Source organism: Bos grunniens, chromosome X (assembly GCF_055505025.1).
Source record: "Bos grunniens cultivar Pamir isolate PY7600 chromosome X, Bosgru_T2T1.0, whole genome shotgun sequence".
NCBI lineage: Eukaryota > Metazoa > Chordata > Mammalia > Artiodactyla > Bovidae > Bos > Bos grunniens.
In genome coordinates this window covers 86,194,698-86,218,075 of record NC_141194.1, presented here as the reverse complement: position 1 = coordinate 86,218,075, position 23,378 = coordinate 86,194,698, and the positions used below count along the sequence as shown (strand labels likewise).

At 39.4% G+C, this 23,378-nt stretch overlaps 1 protein-coding gene across 5 annotated transcripts; it reads left to right on the top strand.

Moving 5' to 3' along the window:
* Positions 1-15,611: 15,611 nt before the first annotated feature.
* On the top strand, positions 15,612-23,067 carry NXT2 (nuclear transport factor 2 like export factor 2). Of its 5 annotated transcripts, none has more exons than XM_086386645.1 (5): positions 15,612-15,851; positions 16,558-16,642; positions 17,982-18,068; positions 19,847-19,991; positions 20,865-23,067. In XM_086386645.1, exons 2-5 carry the CDS (start codon positions 16,628-16,630, stop codon positions 21,044-21,046), a joined length of 429 nt encoding a protein of 142 aa, XP_086242771.1. In that variant the 5' UTR covers positions 15,612-15,851; positions 16,558-16,627; the 3' UTR covers positions 21,047-23,067. The 5 variants fall into 5 exon arrangements, with proteins under 5 accessions (XP_086242771.1, XP_086242772.1, XP_086242773.1 ...); XM_086386646.1 differs by lacking the exon at positions 15,612-15,851 and adding an exon at positions 16,124-16,435; XM_086386647.1 differs by lacking the exon at positions 15,612-15,851 and adding an exon at positions 16,196-16,372.
* The last annotated feature ends 311 nt before the right edge of the window (positions 23,068-23,378 follow it).

Below are 23,378 nucleotides of genomic sequence, written 5' to 3'. Positions count from 1 at the left end.
TTTCAGAGAGCTGAGAAAAAAAAAGTTGGAGTCTAGAACTTCTCAAGGAGGAAGGTCCTTATGAAACATTCCCCCTCTGGCTCTCATTTGGGACCCCAAGGCAATGGCACCCCACTCCAGTACTCTTGCCTGGAAAATCCCATGGACGGAGGAGCCTGGAAGGCTGCAGTCGATGGGGTCGCTGAGGGTCGGACACAACTGAGCGACTTCACTTTCACTTTTCGCTTTCATGCATTGGAGAAGGGAATGGCAACCCGCTCCAGTGTTCTTGCCTGGAGAATCCCAGGGATGGGGCAGCCTGGTGGGCTGCCGTCTATGGGGTTGCACAGAGTCGGACACAACTGAAGTGACTTAGCAGCAGCAGAGAGCTACATCATTGGAATGGGGCAAACTAGAGGCAGACTGAGTCTAGCAAACCCTGTAAAACAGCTTCAAGTCACTTCAGTGGTTGATTGGATTAAGGTAATCTGCCCTCCTGCTGCCTTGCAGAAAATAAGGTGAAACCTCTTTGGAGTGACATGTGATCATCTAAAGCATGTATGGCTTTCCAGGCACAAAGTCTGGAAGTTAGTAAAAAGTTAGTGAAAGTTACAGTGTTAATCACTGTCATGTCCAACTTTTTGCAACTCCATGGACTGTAGCCTACCAGGCTCCTCTGTCCATGGGATTCTCTAGGCAAGAATACTGGAATGGGTTGCCATGCCCTCCTCCAGGGGATCTTTCCAACCCAGGGATCAAACCCATGTCTGCACTGCAGGCAGGTTCTTTAAAAAATTAACTGACATACAAATAATTGAACCCAAGAAGGAAAAAAAAAACAATAGAAACAGACTCATGGTGATCCAGTTATTGCAGTTGTATGACAGGGACTATAAATACTCAAGAAAATAAATGACAACATAGTACATGTCACCTGAAAGCTAGAATATATTTTTTAAAAAATCATGTGAAAAATCTAAACTTGAAAAATAAAATAAATGAAATTAAGAATTCTACATGGACCACATAAAGCATACTGTTTACTGCTACTTTTCAGACATTCCAGTGCCAGCTTGGAATTCCCTTTGGATTACTCCCCTTCCCCACTGTATGTAACACTTGAAGTGAAGTAAAGTGAAGTGAAGTGAAGTCGCTCAGTCGTGTCAGACTCTTTGTGGCCCCATGGACTGTAGCCTACCAGGCTCCTCTGTCCATGGGATTTTCCAGGCAAGAACACTGGAGTGGGTTGCCATTGCCTTCTCCAGGGGATCTTCCCGACTCAGGGATCAAAGCTGGGTCTCCCGAATTGTAGGCAGGCTCTTTACCCTCTGAGCCACCATCCTCCACAGATTCTCTGGTCACCAAGTGGGCATGAGGTCCAAGCCAACTGGACTTGGCTCCCCCCAGGAATTTGAATTTTGAGCTGAGCAATGCAAAGACAGGAAAGAGTTGGAGCTGATTCATAGTGCCAAAGGTGCCTGGAAAAGTGGGTCCATTAGTTCCTTTTATCTAGATTCCAGACTATGCCTTGTTTATAAGACCTGGTTGTTTAGTTTTTCCTTCTGTGAGCTAAACCATTGCATTTCAAGTGTATTCCTTGATTAGCCGGTATATTCATTTAATAAACAAACTCCTAAATCTTTGTAGCTTTAAAGAATGTTTATTTTTCATTCATATCAATCTAAAGTCAGTCAGCAGGAAGACGACACTCCATGTTACTCAGGGACCTAGGCTCTTTCCATTCTTTGGTTCTGCTCTCCTCTAGGTCTTAAGAGTTGCTATGACTGAATAATTGTGTCTCCCCTCAGAATCATGTATTGAAGCCCTAATCCTCAATGTGATGGTATTTAGAGGTGGGGCCTTTGGGAGGTAATTAGTTCATGACAGTGGAGCCCTCAAGAATGGGATTAGCGCCCTTATAAAAACAGACATAAAAGAGATGATCTGGGGGCCTGCCCCGCCCCCGCTGGCCGGAGTGCTCTAGGTGCAGCGTGGAGACCCTCTGCACCCGTGCAAACATGGCGCTGCGAGGGGTGCAGAGCGTGCGGGCGGCGGTCGGCAGCCTGTGCGCCATCTTGGCACCCAGCGTGCCCTGCTCGCCGCGGCCCTGGGGACCGCGGGCGGGTGCCGTCCGGGCACTGAGCACCGGCCCCGCTGTGCTGTCAGTGCGGAAATTCACAGGAAAACACGAATGGGTAACAACAGAAGATGGTGTTGAAAGAGTGGGAATCAGCAATTTTGCACAGAAAGCTTTGGGAGATGTTTACTGTAGTCTGCCTGAAGTTGAGACAAAGTTAAACAAACAAGAGGAGTTTGGTGCTTTGAAAAGTGTGAAAGCTGCTGCTAAGTCACTTCAGTCGTGTCCGATTCTGCGCGACCCCATAGACAGGAGCCCACCAGGCTCCCCCGTCCCTGGAATTCTCCGGGCAAGAACACTGGAGTGGGTTGCCATTTCCTTCTCCAATGCATGAAAGTGAAAAGTGAAAAGTGAAAGTGAAGTCGCTCAGTCGTGTCCGACTCTTAGCGACCCCATGGACTACAGCCCACCAGGCTCCTCTGTCCATGGGATTTTCCAGGCAAGAGTACTGGAGTGGGGTGCCATTGCCTTCTCCAATCTAGCATAGTTGTCTTAAATTAGTGGTGGATAATTACTTAAAAAGCAACTTTTAGCAAAAGAAACTACTTGTAACATTTTTTCCTGAAGAAAATACCCCTTAACTTTCTAATGACTTCAGATAAACACTGTGCATGTTTTCCATAGCATCCTGTGATTTTTAGTCTAGGCTCCAGTTATAATATTCAGAATTCCTGAAACTATCTCTGGAAAACTAATTACAAAAATTATGTAATTCAAGGATAACATGGTTATCTTAAACTTTATATGACATTGTAACTTGCTTATAACTATCCTTGGATTTTGGTCAAAATGATCTTCCCACTAGAAATAACTGCCAGTGGAGAAAAGTTTGTTAGTTGTATAGTGTCCAGTGAAGAATATTACTATCTTAATTTTGCAATATACTGTTTTTGCTGGTGCTATTTTTATACAGTGAAGCAACAGCCTTGCAGGAGAATAAACAATTTAATAATAAAATATTCAACTTCTTTAAAAAAGAGAGATGATCTCGCTACCATGTGAGAATACAGCAAGATGGCCATCTGCAGACAGAGAAGAGGGACCTCATCAGGAACTGAATCAGTCAGCATCTTGATTTTGAACTTCCCAGCTCCAGAACTGTGAGAAGTAAATTTCTGTTGTTTATATCACTCGGTTTATGGTATTTTGTTATAGCAGCTTGAGTTGACTAAAACAGGCATCCTCCACATTCAGCTGGTAGGATCAAAGGTGGGAGGTTTTGATGGAAAATAGCACATGTCACTTCTGTTCATATTCCACTGGCCAAAACTCAATTACATGGCTACACTTTACTGAAAGGTGGGTTGGTAAATGTAATCTAGATGGGCATCCAGAAAGAAAAAGACATCTAAATGGGCATCCAGAAAGAAAAAGACATCTAAATGGGCATCCAAAAAGAAAATATTGATGGGTTTCTGCAGTCTGTACCACAGCCAAAGTTAGCTCTGTTGCTTGCAAAGTAACCTAATCAATACAGATACACAGGACTTCAACAGACAGAGCTTGAAGAGGAGGGCAATTAAGATAGAGGAACTAGGGTAAACAAAGAGAACAGAGCATCATCTGGTTTGGTTGGAGTGTTCAATGGATGATTGGTATTGGAGGACATGACCACCAGTTGACCTGCAATCTAGACTTGAGCAACTGGAGGCTCCTCCCTATCCTTGGAATGTGCATTCCACTTGTCTTCCCCAGGCCACAAGCTATCCCCAGAATACAGCCTTTAGACAGTAATGTGGTGGTGAGGCCATGTTACTAAACCCAGTTAAGGCCTCAATATAAACTTTGAAGATTCTGGAGGAATCTACGCATCTTGCAGACCTCCCCCCCATACACAAAGATAAGCCTAGTATATAAGCTCCCTTGCTCATTAAATCTGCCATCTACCAATCTAGAGTGCTTTGTCTGTTTTTTGATGTCGCTTTACCTCTGTGTACAGGGGCCAATCTGTGAACCAATAGTTGAGAGCAAGTGGAAGGCAAGGTTGTAAGAAGCAGGTAGGGTCCTGAATGCCAAATTAATTCTGTAGGCCAAGGGTTGACAAACTCTGGCCTGTAGCAACCCGCCCCCCACCCCCATCCTCGGTTGGTTTTGTAAGTACACTTTTATTGGAATGCATCCACACACATTGTATTATGTACTTTCTATGAATTCTTTTACTATACAACGGCAGGGATAAGTAGTGGCAATGGAGAACAAATAAGCTCACAAAGCCTAAGAATACTATGTGGCCTCTTACCAAAAAAAAAAAAAAAAAATTAGCCTACTCCTGCTTGTAGGCAATTGGTAACCATTGAAGGATTTTGAGCAGGTGAGCAGTATGTAAGATAACAATGGAAACCCTGCATTGATGTAAATGGGAATATGTAAGCTGGTGGCTCAGATGGTAAAGCGCCTGCCTACAATGTGGGAGACCCGGGTTCAATCCCTGGGTCAGGAAGATCTCCTGGAGAAGGAAATGGCAACCCACTCCAGTATTCTTGCCTGGAAAATCCCATGAATGGAAGAGCCTAGTAGGCTACAGTCCATGGGGTCGCAAAGAGTCGGACATGACTGAGAGACTTCACTTTCACTTTCTTTCAAGCTGGTTGTGTGGTTTGGGGGGAAGGTACAGCTGGAGAGAGGAGTCAGGTAGGTGAGTTAGGAAGGTATTACAACAGTCTGCAAGATAATAATAGTAACTGCCATCTATCAAGTTATCACTGTGATATGATACAAGTATGTATCACTGTGATACATACTTTGCACGCATTATAAGATTTTATCTCCACAACATCCTTGTGCAGCACAATATTATTTCCATATTACAAATGAGAAAACTGAAACTCATGGAGTTGATACTACTTCTCAATCTCTTTTACAGCTTCTTCCTTCTCTCTCCTCTTGGCTAGGTGGCTTAGGAGGGGACAGTATTCTTCAAGGAAGTTAAGAACATGGGTTACAAAACAAGACTGTCTAAGTCCAAATCCCAGTTTTACCATTTGCCTCCTATATGACCTTAGGCAAGTTACTTAACCTCTCTGTGCCTCAGTTTAATCTTTAGTAAAATGATGGTAAGATAAAAATGATACCCTCTGGGGTTCTGGCCAGAGAAGGCGATGGAAGAGCCTGGTAGGCTGCAGTCCATGGGGTCACGAAGAGTCGGACACGACTGAGCGACTTCACTTTCACCTTTCACTTTCATACATTGGAGAGGAAAATGGCAACCCACCCTGGTGTTCTTGCCTGGAGAATCCCAGGGATGGGGGAGCCTGGTGGGCTGCCGTCTATGGGGTCGCACAGAGTTGGACACGACTGAAGCGACTTAGCAGCAGCAGCAACAGGAGTCTGGCAAGGATTGAATGAATTACTGCATGTAATGTACTTAGGACAATGCCTGGCATTTAGTGAGAACCACAAACACATTCTCCTTTTTTTCTTTAATATAAATTTATTTATTTTAACTGGAGGTTAATTACTTTACAATATTGTATTGATTTTGCCATACATCAACATGAATCCGTCACAGGTATACACGTGTCTTCTTTTTGCAAACCTATAAATCCTGGCATGCCCCAGAGCTTAGTCCACAACCCTTTTCTCTTTTTTCTAACCACACTTCCCTTACGACTCTAAGATTTTTCTTCCTATAATACTTATTTCCCATTACCCCATTTTTTTCAACAGAGTATGACCTGAAATTATCTTACTTGTTGTTTTGTTCTTGTACCTATAATCTGTCTCCCTCACTTCAGGAAAGCAAGACTTAGTCTTGTTCATTGCTGAATCCCTAGGGACTAGCACAGTTTGGTTCAGTTCAGTCACTCAGTCGTGTCCGACTCTTTGCAACCCCATGAATCGCAGCACACCAGGCCTCCCTGTCTATCACCAACTCCCGGAGTTCACTCAAACTCATGTCCATTGAGTTGGTGATGCCATCCAGCCATCTCATCTTCTGCCGTCCCCTTCTCCTCCTGCCCCCAATCCTTCCCAGCATCAAGGTCTTTTCCAATGAGTCAACTCTTCGCATGAGGTGGCCAAAGAATTGGAGTTTCAGCTTCAGCATCAGTCCTCCCAATGAACACCCAGGACTGATGTCCTTTAGGATGGACTGGTTGGATCTTCTTGCAGTCCAAGGACTCTCAAGAGTCTTCTCCAACACCATAGTTCAACAGCATCAATTATTTCATGCTCAGCTTTCTTCACAGTCCACCTCTCACATCCATACATGACCACTGGAAAAACCATAGCCTTGACTAGACGGACCTTTGTTGGCAAAGTAATGTCTCTGCTTTTTAATGTGCTGTCTAGGTTGGTTATAACTTTCCTTCCAAGGAGCAAGCGTCTTTTAATTTCATGGCTGCAATCACCATCTGCAGTGATTTTGGAGCCCCCAAAAATAAAGTCTGACACTGTTTCCACTGTTTCCCCATCTATTTCCCATGAAGTGATGGGACCAGATGCCATGATCTTCGTTTTCTGAATGTTGAGCTTTAAGCCAACTTTTTCATTCTCCTCTTTCACTTTTATCAAGAGGCTTTTTAGTTCCTCTTCACTTTCTGCCATAGGGGTGGTGTCATCTGCATGTCTGACGTTATTGATATTTCTCCCGGCAATCTTGATTCCAGCTTGTGCTTCTTCCAGCCTAGCATTTCTCCTGATGTACTCTGCATATAAGTTAAATAAACAGGGTGACAATATACAGCCTTGACATACTCTTTTTCCTATTTGGAACCAGTCTGTTGTTCCATGTCCAGTTCTAACTGTTGTTTCCTGACCTGCATATAGGTTTCTCAAGAGGCAGGTCAGGTGATCTGGTATTCCCATCTCTTTCAGAATTTTCCACACTTATTGTGATCCACACAGTCAAAGGCTTTGGCATAGTCAATAAGCAGAAATAGATGTTTTTCTGGAACTCTCTTGCTTTTTCCATGATCCAGCAGATGTTGGCAATTTGATCCCTGGTTCCTCTGCCTTTTCTAAAACCAGCTTGAACATCTGGAAGTTCATGGTTCACGTATTGCTGAAGCCTGGCTTGGAGAATTTTGAGCATTATTTTGCTAGCGTGTGAGAAAAGTGCAATTGTGCGGTAGCTTGAGCATTCTTTGGCATTGCCTTTCTTTGGGATTGGAATGAAAACTGACCTTTTCCAGTCCTGTGGCCACTGCTGACTTTTCCAAATTTGCTGGCATATTGAGTGCAGCACTTTCACAGCATCATCTTTCAGGATTTGAAATAGCTCCACTGGAATCCCATCACCTCCACTAGCTCTGTTCATAGTGATGCTTTCTAAGGCCCGCTTGACTTACATTCCAGGATGTCTGGCTCTAGGTCAGTGATCACCATCGTGATTATCTGGGTCATGAAGATCTTTTTTGTACAGTTCTTCTGTGTATTCTTGCCACATCTTCTTGGTATCTTCTGCTTCTGTTAGGTCTACAACATTTCTGTTCTTTATCGAGCCCATCTTTGCATGAGATGTTCCCTTGGCATCTCTAATTTTCTTGAAGAGATCTCTAGTCTTTCCCATTCTGTTGTTTTCCTCTATTTCTTTGCATTGATTGCTGAGGAAGGCTTTCTTATCTCTCCTTGCTCTTCTTTGGAACTCTGCATTCAGATACTTATGTCTTTCTGGATGAGAAATACGTGTACACCCATGGCTGTTTCATGTCAATGTATGGCAAAAACCACTATAATATTGTAAAGTAATTAGCCTCCAATTAAAATAAATAAATTAGTTTTTTAAAAACTGGGAATAAAACCACCATATGACCCAGCAATCCCACTCCTAGGCATATACCCTGAGAAAACCAAAATTGAAAAAGACACATGTATCCCACTGCAGCACTACTTACAATAGCTAGAACATGGAATCAACCTAGATGTCTATCGACAGATCAATGGGTAAAGAAGTTGTGGTATATATACACAATGTAATATTACTCAGCCAGAAAAAGGAACGCATTTGAGTCAGTTAAAATGAGGTGGATGAACCTAGAGCCTATTATACAGAGTGAAGTAAGTCAGAAAAAGAAAGATAAATATCGTATACTAACGCATATATATGGAATCTAGAAAAATGGTACTGAAGAATTTATTTGCAGGGCAGCAGTGGAGAAACAGACATAGAGGATAGACTTATGGACATGGGGAGAGGGGAGGAGAGGGTGAGATGTATGGAGAGAGTATAACATGGAAACTTACATTTCCATATGTAAACAGATAGCCAACAGGAATTTTCTATATGTCTCAGGTAACTCAAACAGGGGCTCTGTATCAACCTATGGGGTGGGATGGGGAGGGAGGTTCAAAAGGGAGGGGATATATGTACACTCATGGTTGATTCATGTTGATGTTTGACAGGAAACAACAAAATTCTGTAAAGCAATTATCCTTCAATTAAAAAATTAATAAATTTTAAAAATAAAATAAAATGTGCACAGTTGCATTTACTTCAAAACATAGAGAGGACTTCATTCAAGACTTACAGACATAAATTAGTACCAGTATTCAATGATACATAAGCATGGCATTTTGCTGGAAACAGAGATTCACTCCATCTAGTATTGTTTAGTGCTTTTTTAATAAGGTTATATCAGATTTTTACACTGAAACTTGAAACCAAATGAAACTTTCTTGATGCAGGGTTTGTTTCTAGAGGTTTGGGCTTTTCTATAAACTCCAAATCCATGTGTGGTTCATAGAAAATGTTGGCAAGACTCAATCAACTTTTAGAAAAACTGGATAAAATTTCAAGCAATTAGGAACAAGAGAATAAATGTGCTTTGTTTACTTTAGGCCAAATTTTGTGGCTTTTAAATTTTGAATTGAACAATTAGGCTGTAAGTTCCATCCATTCACAGGGAAATCACGACTTCCTACTGCAAAGACCTGGAGAAAACAACTTTTACTTTGGAAAAAAAATTGTTCTTGCGTGGGCTCTGGAACAAAACATTGTGGTTGAAAAGAGGTTGCCTGAAAGGAATTTAGAGAAATTGTGTAATACAGTATGTTACCACTGGTTGTCAGGCTCGCTACTGAAATGAATTCCCAGAAGCTATTAAGAGTTGTCAACACACATAATCTTGAGCAAAAAATGTTAACAGAAGACATATATTAATAGACAAAATTCAACAAGTTGCTTTTAAAATAAACAGCATGTTTTGAAAAACAAAAAAAAAAGTAATACAGGATAAAATAGGGTAATAAAAATATTTTAATAATAAAAAGGCAAGAAAGGAAAACTAAAAATAGATTGTCCAAGTAAAAAACAAGTAGCACAATGGTAGCTATAAGCCCAACCATATTCAATAATTATTTTAAGTGTAATGGATTAAACACTTCAATTAAAATAGATTATCAGATTGCTTTTTCTTTTATAGAAAACAATGCAAATACGTGCTGCTTAAGAGATTCAGATTAAATAATAGGTACAGAAAAGTTAAAAGTAAAAAAAAGTGGGAATATATACAATGCAAACACCAAAAGAGAAATCCAAAGTAGTTGTATTTAACGAGGCCAGCAGAACACTGATACCAAAGCCTAATAAGGAAAAAACAAGAAAGGAAGAATGCAAGTCAGTATCTGTCATGAAGATAGATTCAAAAATCCTAAACAAATTTTAAGAAAATAAATCTAGCAGTGTATGAAATGAATCATGACAAGTGAGGTTTATCTCAATAACAAATCTTGGTTAAATATTTAAAAGTCAACCAACTCAATTTATTATATTAGCTGAATAAAGGAGAAAGCTGCCAATACTTGCAGAACAGGCATTTGATAAAATTCAACCTGTATATAATTTTAAGGAATAAAAAACATACACACCAAATGAAGAATGGAAAGAAACTTCTCTAAATCAAGGACTTTTTTTTTAAGCCAGAATACAATTTTATAATGAAATATTGAACTCCTTCCCCCTCAAATCAGTTTTCTTCTCCACTCTCCCTTTTGTTATCTCCCTTTTGAAGCTGTTATAAAGAGTGAACTATTGCTAAAATGCAGGAACTTGGATACTCTCATACTAATGCTGAGTGAAAGAAGCCAGTGTTAAAGAGTACATGCTATATAAATCCATTTATATGAAAAAAGTGATCTATAATCATCAAAGTCATTATACTGGTTTCCTTTGGGGATCATTGACTGAGAGTGGACAAAATGGAGCTTTCTGGGCACTGAAAATATTATTTTGATGTAGTTAGTGATTAGCTATACGGCTGTATACTTTTGTAAAAATCCATGATGTAGTACACAAACTTTATGAATATTACTGTAGGAACATAATATATTATTTTTAAAAGACAGACTCAAGCCCAGAAAAATCAAGCTATATGAAATCTACAAAGGACACTCCTCAACATAGCAACTCAAAAGGTTGAAAAGAAAATGATGAGAAAATGTTTTGTCAGGAAAATAATAACAAAAATTTTTGTATCTATGTTAATATCAGGAAAACATATACTTAATGATAAAAAGAATAGAGAAAAATTGAGTGACTATGTTAATCCCCTAGCAGCATTTTTTTTCCTTTCCTTTTTTTGAGGGGTGGGGACAACTTTTTGTTTTGTTTATTTCTGTTGAATACACGGAAGCAGAAAAGAACTTGGAAATGGATGGAAGACAGAAGGTAAGAAAAAGTACAGATGTTTATTATGAAGACGACTTCTAAGATAGAGCCAAGTAAGATAAGAAAATTTGCAGATCTTAGTTTCTCATCCTGCTAATTAACAGTATGCCCCTGTCTGAACCTTACGTTATGATGTCTTGACAACGATAATTCACATTTTTCTAAGAAATTTTTAGACTGGTTGAGCCAGAATGTTAGTCAGATTTCCCAAAACCTGAGCACTCAGCCAAGACAAAAGCCATATTGTACATTTTGCTTCTGAAAGTAATTACTTGAAGGAAAAGAAGTTTGCAGCAGAGTTGAAAGAATTGTTCTCTCCTGAAGATAAGGCTTGTGAATACCTGATAGAGGAGGCAGTTGAGAAGTAATGAGGTGAAAATAGATTATTCTCTCATTTTTACCATGGTAGGAAGAAAAAGTTCCATTTATAAGAAATTAGGTCACATTCTCACTTCTTTCAGAATGGATTCAGAATGAGGCTAAAGGAGGATGAAATTTCATTTGGACATTCACTTTTAACTACCTACTATTCCATGTAAGGTTTTTACTCAATACCAGTGGTATGAGTGAGTGTTTAACGTATCAAAAACACATACGGTTAGCCACAGAAACTTCAAATCTAATAAAGCATATAAATACATAATAACAAAAGGCAGACTACAATAACGCCTTTCAAAAGATTACACAAGGGCTATACAGGCAGGGTTTCTGGAATGGCAGCGTGAGGACCTCTGTAAGTCCACCCTTCAATAAAAGCAATAAAAACACTAGCAAAATTGTCAAAATTAACTTTTTCAGAACTCTAGAAATTAAGCAAACACTTGCAAATTCTAAGCAGTACTTACTTATTCAAGAGGAACCGCTAAACACTGATAAACACATCAGGGTTTGTAGTGTTATAACTTGCCCTACTCATCTATTCCCATTCCCCTCTCTACAGTGCCACAGTAGTGAAAAGACAACCTGCAGAATGAGAAAAAATAACTTACCAATTGTATATATGATCAGGGACTTGTTTCTAGAATATATGAAGAATATTTACAACAATGATAAAAAGGCAGATAACCTAATTTTTAAAATAGACAAAGGATCTGAATGTACAGATTTGAAAGAAGATTGTTGTTGTTTTTCAGTTGCTAAGTCGTGTCTGACGTTTTGCGGCCCCATGGACTGCAGCACACCAGGCTCCTCTGTCCTCCACTAAAGAAGATCTACAAATGACCAATAAGCTCATGAAAAGATGCTCAACATCATTAGGTATCAGGGAGATGCAAATCAAAGCCTCGGTGAGATACTACTTTGAACTCACTAGGATGGCTATAATTAAAAAGATAGACAATACAAACACCTGAAAAAGAATAAAACTAGAACACTTTCTAACACCACACAGAAAAATAAACTCAAAATGGATTAAAAATCTAAGTGTAAGACCAGAAACTATAAAACTCTTAGAGGGAAACATAGAACACTCTCGGACATAAATCACAGCAAGATCCTCTATGACCCACCTCCCAGAGTAATGGAAATGAAAACAAAAATAAACAAATGGGACCTAATTAAAAGCTTTTGCACAACGAAGGAAACTATAACCAGGATGAAAAGGCAGCCTTCAGAATGGGAGAAAATAATAGCAAATAAGACAACTGACAAAGAATTCATCTCCAAAATATACAAGCAGCTCATGCAGCTCAATTCCAGAAAAATAAATGACCCAATCAAAAAATGGGCCAAAGAACTAAACAGACATTTCTCCAAAGAAGACATGCAGATGGCTAACAAACACATGAAAAGATGCTCAACATCACTCATTATCAGAGAAATGCAAATCAAAACCACAATGAGGTACCATCTCATGCCAGTCAGAATGGCTGCCATTCAAAAGTCTACAAACAATAATGCTGGAGAGGGTGCAGAGAAAAGGGAACCCTCTTACACTGTTGGTGGGAATGCAAACTAGTACAGTCACTATGGAGAACAGTGTGGAGATTCCTTTAAAAAATGGAAATAGAACTGCCATACAACCCAGCAATCCCACTGTTGGGCATACACATCAAGGAAACCAGAATTGAAAGAGGCATATGTACCCCAAAGTTCACTGCAACACTGTTTACAATAGCTAGGTCTTGGAAGCAACCTAGATGTCCAACAGCAGACAAATGGATAAGGATGTTGTGGTACATATACACAATGGAATATTACTCAGCTATAAAAAAGAATGTATTTGAGTCAGTTTTAATGAGGTGGATGAAACTGGAGCCTATTATACAGAGTGAAGTAAGTCAGAAAGAGAAACACCAATACAATATATTAATGCATATAATATGGAATTTAGAAAGACAGTAACAACAACCCTATATACAAGATAGCAAGAGACACAGATGTAAAGAACAGACTTTTGAACTCTGTGGGAGAAGACAAGGGTGGGATGATTTGAGAGAATAGCACTGAAACATGTATATTACCATATGTAAAACAGATAGCCAATGCAAATTCAATGCACGAAGCAGAGCACTCAAAGCTGGTGCTCTGGGACAACCCAGAGGGATAGGATGAAGATGGAGGTGGGAGGGGGGTTCAGGATGGGGGGACACATGTACACCCATGGCTGATTCATGTCAATGTACAGCAAAATCCACCACAATATTGTAATTAGCCTCCAATTAAAATAATTTAATAAACAAAATTTTTTTAAAGATAGACAATAACAAGCGTTGGTGAGGATGTGGAAAATTGGAACCCTCATGCATTGCTGGTGGGATTGTAAAATGATTCAGCCACTGTTGAAAGCAATCCAGCAGTTCCATAAAATGTTAAAGATATGTTTAAAAACAAAACAGGACCAAAATGGAATTGTTTATGCTAAGCCTCAATGTCACCAAACCAAGGCTTAATTACGGTTTGGGCCCTCCCCAAAATAAAACAGTAAACCAATCAAGAATCATTTGATCACTACTAGTTAGGCAATCTGCCCAATAGGCCCCTGGTGGTGGTTTAGTTGCTAAGTCACATCTGACTCTTGAGATCCCATGGACTGCAGCCTACCAGACTCTTCTGTCCATGGACTTCTCCAGGCAAGAATACTGGAGTTGGTTGCTGTGCCCTCCTCCAGGTGATCTTCCCAACCCTGGGACTGAACCCATATCTCCTACAGCTCCTGCATTGTAACTGGTTTCTTTACCACTGAACCACCTGGGAAGCCCATAAATTACAATATGACCCAGAAATTCCACTCCCAGGTATCTACTCAAGAGAATTGGTGTCCACACAAAAACTTGTACACAAACTTTTATGGAAGAATTATTCATAATATCCTAAAATGAAACCACCCAAATGCCCATCAATGGATTAATGAATAAACAAAATGTTATATTCATACAGTTGGAATATTATTCTACAATTAAAAGGAAAAGAGTACTGATACATGCTACAACATGGATGAACTTTGATAACATTCTGCTGAAACACAAAGAACCACATATTGTATGATTCCATTTATATGAAATGTCCAGAATGGCACATCTATGTAAGTAAAAAGTGCATTACTGGTGCCAGGAGCTGGGGTGAAAGAGGAATGGGAAATGACTGCTAACGGGAAAAGGATTTCTTTTCAGGACATTCAAAAAGTTGTAAAATTTCATGATGATGCTTTCACAACTCTGAATATACTAAAATCCACCGAATTCTACACCTTAAATGGGTGATATGAATTGTATCTCAAAAAAGTTGTTTCTCAAAAGCACTATTTAATGTGAACAGGTCAAATGTGCCTGGCTAACTTAGTGGGTAGAGCAGGAGACTTAGTGAATGCTGGTCACCAGTTAGAGACCTGAGAAGAGACTGACCGCTCAGATCACTTCTTTGACCTAGACTAGTCCTTCTTGAATCAAGACCAAGGGGAAGGTTCAGATAGGAATGGTGATAAGTCCAAAGAGCTTTGGTTCCATATGTCTACACTTGACCAAGAGAAATGACTGAACTGAATAGCCATAAGCAGCACTACAACCCAGTTTATTGCTCCTACAGTCTGCTATTCCAGGCCCCTTAACCATCTCCTGAATTGTAATGATACCTCTCAACACACAAAAATTTATCTAATCAGTCCCAACTTCATACACTCAAATAGGGGGCTGGCTGCATAATCTCCTCTGTCATGGGTAGGAAAATATTTCTGAATCAGGGACTGTATGCCAGACAATCACCTATAAAGTGGTAAACATGAGTCATTTTTGGTAAACAGTAGTTAACTTTGCCAGTGTTGGTAAATAATAGGAGAGAAGTCTGGAAGGGAAAATTGAGGCTAGCCTAAGATAGGTCTTCAAAAACTAGAAGAATTTTGGAAAAAATAAGAATAGAGCAATCAAAGTTTGTGTCGAGGAAAGAGAAAGAAAGGCGGAATGGGGTGGGAGGGAGGGAGAATGAGCAGAATTGGGCAAGTTACTTGGAACTCCTCTGTAATCCATTGTTTCACTTATTGTCCATTATTCACAATTATTTTGTGAGCTTCATGAGGGTATAGATCATGTCTATTTTGCTCATCACTATATATCCAGAACCTTGCACAATGCCTGTCCCATAGTATGCATTCAATAAATATTTGTTGAATGAACAAATAATTTACAATGATGGGAGGAGGAGGGGAAAGACACCAAAAAAAATTAAATAGAAACATTCCAAAAATTCAAGCACGGATAACAGAAAGCATACAGAAGATTATAAGCGCAGAAGAAAAAACGCATTCAAATTTTGGACTCACCAAGTCTGAGAAGCCTGTAGTGCGCGCTGATGTCCATATTTAGTGAAATTCAATAAATAGAATTGCAACCCAGAGACGAGTTGGAGGGCGGTGCTGGACACATGTTATTGAAATTCGTTAGCATACAAGTAACAGTTGAGACCACGTAGGAGGACAGAGGTGTTAAACAGGAAGACACCCTGGAAGTGACGTCAATAAGACGGGTGCAGAGGTCATAGGGTACGGGGAAGAGTCGCTTCAGTTAGAGCTATACAGAAGGGAGGAAGACAGGAAAAAAGCAGATTGAAGTGTGAGAAAATTCTGAAGTGACTGGTCGGAGACAGAGAATAGTACCAAAGAAGAAGTTTTTCTGAGGAGCCACACACCAGCTATTCGTGGTAAAAGACTATCAAAATATCTGACTGACTTGACTGCCCAGAAATCGTTGGGGACTTTGAGTGGTTTTGAAGTATGTTGGGGAGTGGAGTCCGGTTGCAGTGGTAGTTAAACTGGATTTGAATTACAATTAGTTTTGTGACCCTAAGCATGTTGTTTTCCACTGAATAGTGCCAAATCAAAGTAGAGAATAAGGAGTATTACTGAGACACGGGTAAATTCAGTTAAGATTGAGTCTTTGAGAAGGTTCCAGAACCTTACGCCATTTTCTACCAGTATTGTTGCACGCTTTTCCCCAAGCACCACCCAGTTTTTCTACTCGCTTACAGATCTGGTAGGTTTCATCAGCTAGCCCTTTCCCCTCCCCCTGGAGCGAAGAGCCCGCACATTTGGACGCTTTAAATAGGTCTTTTTTTGCTGTCCTCGGACGTGTTGGAGGAATGGATACTTTTGTTAAGATTACCCAGTTACAAAAGCGGAGTGATTTTTTTTTTTTCAAACTAAGTTAATAAATATCAAACAAGTGAGTACATAAGGCAGACGGGACGGGACGGGACGGTCGGAACTCAAGAGAATTGTATTTAAGGTTGGTACATCGGGGTGATTTTAACATAGGACCGAGGTACTTCCGGGAGAGAATGGGCGGGCAGAGAATTCTGTGCGTTTGGCGGGTTTCGCTGTCTTGCTAAGTATTTGATCATCCCACAGGCGAGGGAACCAGAGACAGGAGGACGTAGTGAAGTCGCCACTGAAGGAAAAGGACAATTCGGATTCCCCGATGGCCATGGCTGTGGTGAGTGCCCCAGCCACCGCAGGGTGCCGGGCGCCGGCGGCTGAGGGGAGGGGCTCTGGGGCGGGCTGGTTGCTGGTCACTTGGTCAAGCGGCGAATCAGGGTTTGGCCCGCCAGGCGCCGGGGGCGGGGCCCGCTCTCTGAAGCCCCTCACTATTCCCGGACCGCAGACCCCCGACCCCCGACCCCGCCGCCTCCCAGGGCTGTTCAGTAGCTTTCCGATCCTGGAAAGGAACCTAAGACGGGAACTAGCGAGAGTTGCAATGGCACCCCACTCCAGTACTCTTGCCTGGAAAATCCCATGGGCGGAGGAGCCTGGTAGGCTGCAGTCCATGGGGTCGCTAAGAGTCGGACACGACTGAGCGACTTCACTTTCACTTTTCATTTTCATGCATTGGAGAAGGCAGTGGCAACCCACTCCAGTGTTCTTGTCTGGAAAATCCTAGGGACGGGGCAGCCTGGTGGGCTGCCGTCTTTGGGGTCTCACAGAGTCGGACACGACTAAAGCGACTTAGCAGCAGCAGTAGCAGCGAGAGTCGGGAATGTTGGGTCTGTTGCTTATGGTTTGTAATCCTTTCACGATTTAAATAACTTTCAATTACCTGAGAGTGAAATGAAATTAGTTCTTAATTCAAATAATAGTTTGGTCTGGTAAATGGCTGGGGAAGAAAGTAATTTTCTCGCAGGAGAAAACCGCAACAGCATTTCTTTTCTTCCGTTTTAAAATCCTTTACATTGCTCGCTTTGGCAGCACATATGCTAAAATCCTTTACAAACTCCTGTAAATTTTTACATAATGTGAGGACGTTTTTCTGAGTACCTAATTTTTCAAACAAGTTCATAGAACATACTCAGTTTTTTTCTCATTCAACAACTTTTGAATAACTTATCAATAACTTAGCAGCTTGAAAAGGGAACTCAACAATTTGCTAACTTATTCAATGGCAATTCGAGCCTGCCCGCACCGCCCCCTGCCTTTTTTTTTTTTTTTTTTTTTTTACGGTTCAGAACCCATCGTTTTTTATTAAGGTGAATGTTTTCTAAAATACTGAAAGCCTGAAACACCAGTTGCCATGCAAAGATTGTAAATTTATGTTTAAAGTAAGAAAAAACTGAAATTCACTAATGAATGGTTAGTATGTCCTAACCATAATGTACTTAAAAATAGTGAAAGTTGGAAACTTAGGCCCTAATCTTAAAAATGTCCAAATTTATGTGGAAGAATGTAGACTGTGTATGGAGTTATAAAATGATTGAAATAAACCATCAGCTTTTGTTGGTGATATGTTTGTGAGGAGTTGGAAGGGTGGTAATTACATTTTAATGAAATTTTTCTTGTAGGAATTTAAAACTTATGTAGATCAGGCATGCAGAGCTGCTGAGGAATTTGTCAATATTTACTATGAGACAATGGACAAAAGAAGACGGGTGAGTGTTACAGACTACTATTCTTTATTAAATACCAGTTCTTTTTTTTTTTTTTTTTTTTTTGAGCCAGCCATTCATCCGAATTGCATAAGTGATAGCTATGTTCTCTAAAAGCACATTGCTTAGGAAAGGGTTGGTATGGCATTATGGATGTCTGAACTGTGGAATCATACCCCAGCTTTGTGTTTGCCAAGCTCTGTGACCTTGGGCAAGTTGCTAACCTCTCTCAACCCTGTTTTATTTTTAGGGTGGTAAATGGGAATTAAATACTGCACTTAACATGGGACCCAACATATATTTACTTAAATTCGTTACATTTTCTTAATCACATATTTAACCAATATGGTTAAAATAGTATTAGTGCTAGTGAAGGGGTCTGTCATTACAGAGAATGTTCCCTGATTTGCCCCTTTAATTTCATATATTAATTGATAATTTTGTGTTAAAGCTCACAGCTGTATCTGGCACTCACAAACAGAATCTGCCTGGCTTGGATACTTTTAGTCTTCCACAGAGAAAGTTCTCACTTCATCAGCTTTTTTCATTGCAGTGTGTTCCTGAGCCATATCTTCTAAGGATTTCTGTATGTGACCTAGAATCTTCACTAGGTCTCTTATCGGTATAACACCATGTTTTAGAGAACTCTTGTCTATGCTGTAGAAGTTAATATCTCTAAAAGCTATTTTGTTAAGGCAGAAGATTAAAAAGAAGTTCTTGATACTGATGTTTGATGATGTGGGACCTGGCACAGGATGTAACAGTGGACATTTGTTGGGCCTTGGTGCCTTCAAGGACAAAGTAGCAAAAAAAGAAAGCAGCATAGTTCATTTCCAGAGTCCAGATATGTGTTGGCCCTTTAAGTTAAAATTTAGAGCTAAGCAAATAATGTCCCCTTTGACACACTAAATTCCTGTGACTGACTCCAGGGACTAAAGAGTTAACTGTTGAATTCTGCCTTATTTGAGTTTTAACTTATTTGACTTATCAAAGACTCTGCTTTAGCAAGTACTACTGATTGTTTTGGACAGAATATGTTATTTCCATGGTGATAAAAGGAACTAATTCTTCTTAACACCTACAACATTAAATGGTTCAAACATTAAAGGGCTCACATGTATATAAACACTAGGATTGAAAGGTACAGGTAGGGCCTGACAGACAACTTTGTTCATAGAATTAGAAAAGGGAGCGAGATTCAAACTGGTTCCAGGATGCAAGGGCTTTGAAACCTGTGATCATTTAATTCATTTTAATTACAGAAAGCAAAACTTAAAAAAAAAGTCTCTCTATCCATTTGATACAAAGGTTTCTCAGTGTGGCTAAAGTGAAAGATGAAAAAAAAGTAGCTAGCTGCCTAGTATATTAAGAGGGCTTCCCTGGTAGCTCAGCTGGTAAAGAATCCACCTGCAATGTGGGAGACCTGGGTTTGGATCCCCTGGAGGAGGGCATGGCAACCCACTCCAGTATTCTTGCTTGGAGATTCCCAGGGACTGAGAAGGCTGGAGGGTTACAGTCCATGAGATCGCGAAGAGTTGGATACGACTGAGCATTTAAGCACAGCATAGCACAGCACAGGATAATACCCATTTAAGGGCAACTTTATAAGGCAGATACCTTGTTCACATTGTCCTCTGTGGGAGGGGGCAAGGGAAGGAGAGATGGAGAAAGAACTATAAAAATGTTTAAACACTCACTGTAGCCTTTCAATCCATTTCTACAAGATAATTTGCCCAAAAGCAAAAATCTTACCCCTTTTTTTCTTTTTTCTTCCTTTTTAGGCACTAACCAGGCTGTATCTGGACAAGGCCACTTTAATATGGAATGGAAATGTTGTTACAGGGCTGGAAGCCCTAGCCAATTTTTTTGACATGTTGCCTTCTAGTGAATTCCAGGTCAATATGTTAGATTGCCAGCCAGTTCATGGTAAGATCATGGTCTTTTGAGGTACTTGTTTTCCTTTAGTGGGCACTGAACTTTAACACCAAAAGCAGCTAGCAACTTTCAATGGTAGCAGTAATTACTTTTTTGAATAAGTTAAACATGAAGAATTCAGCTGTCAAATCAAACTTTTGATCTTCATTTAGATGCATCTAATTCCAGAGAGCCAGTGGTAGGTTTTGGTAGATTGAGTGATTGTGTGGCTTATTAAAAGTCATGTGGCAAATTGAGCCTTACGATGATTTCTGTTGATGGAGAGGAACAACTTTCTGTATTCCCTAAATATATAGTTGCCCTTTGTACCTTGAAATGTCTCATGAGAAAAAAATGTACCATATCTCTGATTAATGTGTTTTATTATCTTACAACCTATTAAAATTTCACCGCAATTTACTCTGTTACGTGAAAGGGTAGCTTTTGTCAAGGCAGATTTTGATTCCAGGCAGATTGATGCAGTTTATAAGATTAACCTCTAGGTGGGGTCCTAAGCATCTTAAACAGTAGTTTCCTGAGTGATTTTTTGCCTTTATAGTTCTTGAAAAGAATGAAAACTTAAGAAACAAAATTTGACCAAGTTCTGTTTAAAAAAAAAAAAAAGGAGATATTAACACAGGAACCAAAAAGCTAGATATTGAAAGTTTAGAGTACCCCAAATCTTTCTGGACTGAAAATAATGTTCGTATCTTTGAAATGGTTATTGAGTTTTCTGGCTCTGAGTGGGCATGCTCAAGATTATGCTTAAAGTAAAGACAGTTTATGAAACTTTTTTTAGTGTTTAAGTTATAGGCAATGTGTTTAAGCCTGCAAATCTGCTTGTGTAAAGAATCCAACCTCTTCTCTTTTCTTGTGTGGGTGCAGAGCAAGCTACTCAGTCCCAGACCACAGTTCTTGTTGTGACCAGTGGAACTGTGAAGTTTGATGGCAACAAGCAACACTACTTCAACCAGAACTTCCTGCTGACTGCTCAGACTACTGCTAACAATACCGTGTGGAAGATTGCAAGTGACTGCTTCCGTTTTCAAGATTGGGCTACTATTTAAAGGGGGCAGAAGTCCATTATTTTTTGGTCCATTAGTTCCAGCAACAGAAATTTATGTGAGTTATTAATTCATTTCATTGTGGAAGCATTGAAAACTAGTATGTGCCGAAACTAAATTCTTTAATATTTTTTATTTCTAGCAGCACCTTTTCTAGCAGCTGCCAATTTAAATCATTGCCCTTAAGAGCTTTAATGCTAGTTTTCTACATGCCTTATACATGTTTCACTAATGACATTCTTACAGTAACATTATAGCCATGATTGCTGTATTAGCATACTCACTGTGAGCCCAGCATATTGCAAAAATAAAATCCTTTTATAGTACTATCTATGGGATATCAGCACAATGTAACTTTCTGGGAGGAAGTGGAGTGTTTATTGTTCTTGTTATTAGGTGAATTTAGGTTAATTTTGTAGTATGAAATGTACCTTTTTCGTTTAACACTGGTAATGCAGTTTATGTATAAGGCTTTTTCAAAGCAATTCAATGAACACATTACTAGTTTAGGTTTACATAACTACTCTGACATACTAGAATCACATGTAGAGATGTTCAATAGTCTTTTTATATTAAGTAATTTTTTTCATGTTGGCATGTTTTCTTATAAAGTTAATCTACTCGAGAGATGTAAAATGTTCTCAACTGATACCCGAGTGTTGGATACACTCAGTGACTTAAAAGCAAGACTTCTTTAAAAGCTTTTTCTTGGCAGCTCCAGGTCTATAACTTTAAATAGTAAATGGTAGTAGGACTAATAGCTTTAGCGGGAGAATGAGGAGTGAAAAATGTATAGATCCGAGGTTGGCCACAAGTAAGGAAGGATGGCCAAGTGGTACACTTTGGGTATTTGTTTTCTACCTCCTAAAAATGTAGCCTAATTTTAGGATTTAAGTCATTAAGGTAATAAGTATCTTTACCAAAAGGTCATGACTGTCACTTTTGTTCTAAGAATTATTTTTAAATGTTTTTCTAGTTCACCTAATACTTATTACCAGTATATGTTTCAATTTATTTAAGAACTTGTTGGGGGAAAATGTCAGCAATAAGCCTGACCCTTCAGCAGGGTCTGACAGAAAAGTTGGAAACAAAGCCATGGCTCTCTCTTTGGGACCCTTAACTTCTAAGTCTTCCACATGAACTTCAGACCAAAAGTCTGCTACGTACTACCCACCCCCAAGTGAGTGATCTGTTCCCTGTGTTTACACTGTCAACTGCATGATCTTTTTACTACTTAAAGCTAAAATTATTTAATCTCATGATGGTGTTCTTCCATACAGCATTGAGCAAATAGATCTGTTTAAAACATGTTCCTGTTATATAGCTCACGTTTACTTTTTGGAAAAGATAGAGAACAGCATATCTTCATAGCCTATAAACTTAAGAAAAACCAGTTGATTCGTTCTGTGTCTCAGCATCTAAAGAGAAAGAAGTCTTTGTTTTTTGGTTAAAATTTAAACATTTTTCCATCCCTGAATTCATCATTCTCATCTTGTTACACTAGATGTGCCAGCTTTGTTTCCACATTCCAACTCAGTGTTTCTTGTTACTTAATTTGAAGATCAATGATTCATTTACTCTTGTCACAAACTACATGTCACATTTCTGATATAGAACTAAGTAGGAGAAAGGGATGGAACAGAAATTTAGACCACACCTTCTTGTAATATTGACTAAAGCTTACACATATTCTACTCAAACTGAATTTATTCTAATTTTGGATTGACTTTTTAAAACCACAGCTTTAGTAGCAACAATCAGATTGCCCAAATATTGCCTTTCCCCTAAAGGAGAACAGTCTCAAGTAAAAGTGGCATATAACTAGCAATAACTGAATTGACTGGTTGTATGTATACTGTTCATTACTTTAGTGCTTTAAGACTTGTGTATGAATTGCTGTTTCCAAACTCTGTATAACTTTTAAATGGCTGGAACTACTCTTATATGGACTAGACTGTATTTTTGACATGCGCATATTTTTGTAACTTAAAAAAATAAAATTTGCCTTTAACAAGTTTTCTCAAGCTTGGTTTAAGGTCTTTTGATTTTTTTGAGGCTCCAGAGCAGTTAGTTGTTTCTTCTTACACTATAAGGTTTAAAAAAGAATTTTAAGTTAGGATATTGAAAACAGTGATTGACAACTAGGACCTTGTCTTTTCTCTAGCCTACCTTGTTCTTCCCCCTTTTCCTACCAAATAACATTCCTGAGATCACCTGTTTGAAGTAGCAGTGAAGTTTCTAGTGAAATGTTAGAAATTCTAAGTTTGAAAAACTAGCCAAATACTAAAAAAAAAAAAAAAAAACAGCCAAAATTCAGTAGGCAGTGAAACCAAAA

Coding starts and splice junctions, on each gene's coding strand:
- NXT2 (XM_086386644.1), top strand. CDS start 17,183: ATGTTGGGTCTGTTGCTTATG. Junction 18,069..19,846: donor CAATGGACAAAAGAAGACGG/GTGAGTGTTACA, acceptor CTTCCTTTTTAG/GCACTAACCAGGCTGTATCT. Junction 19,992..20,864: donor AGATTGCCAGCCAGTTCATG/GTAAGATCATGG, acceptor GTGTGGGTGCAG/AGCAAGCTACTCAGTCCCAG.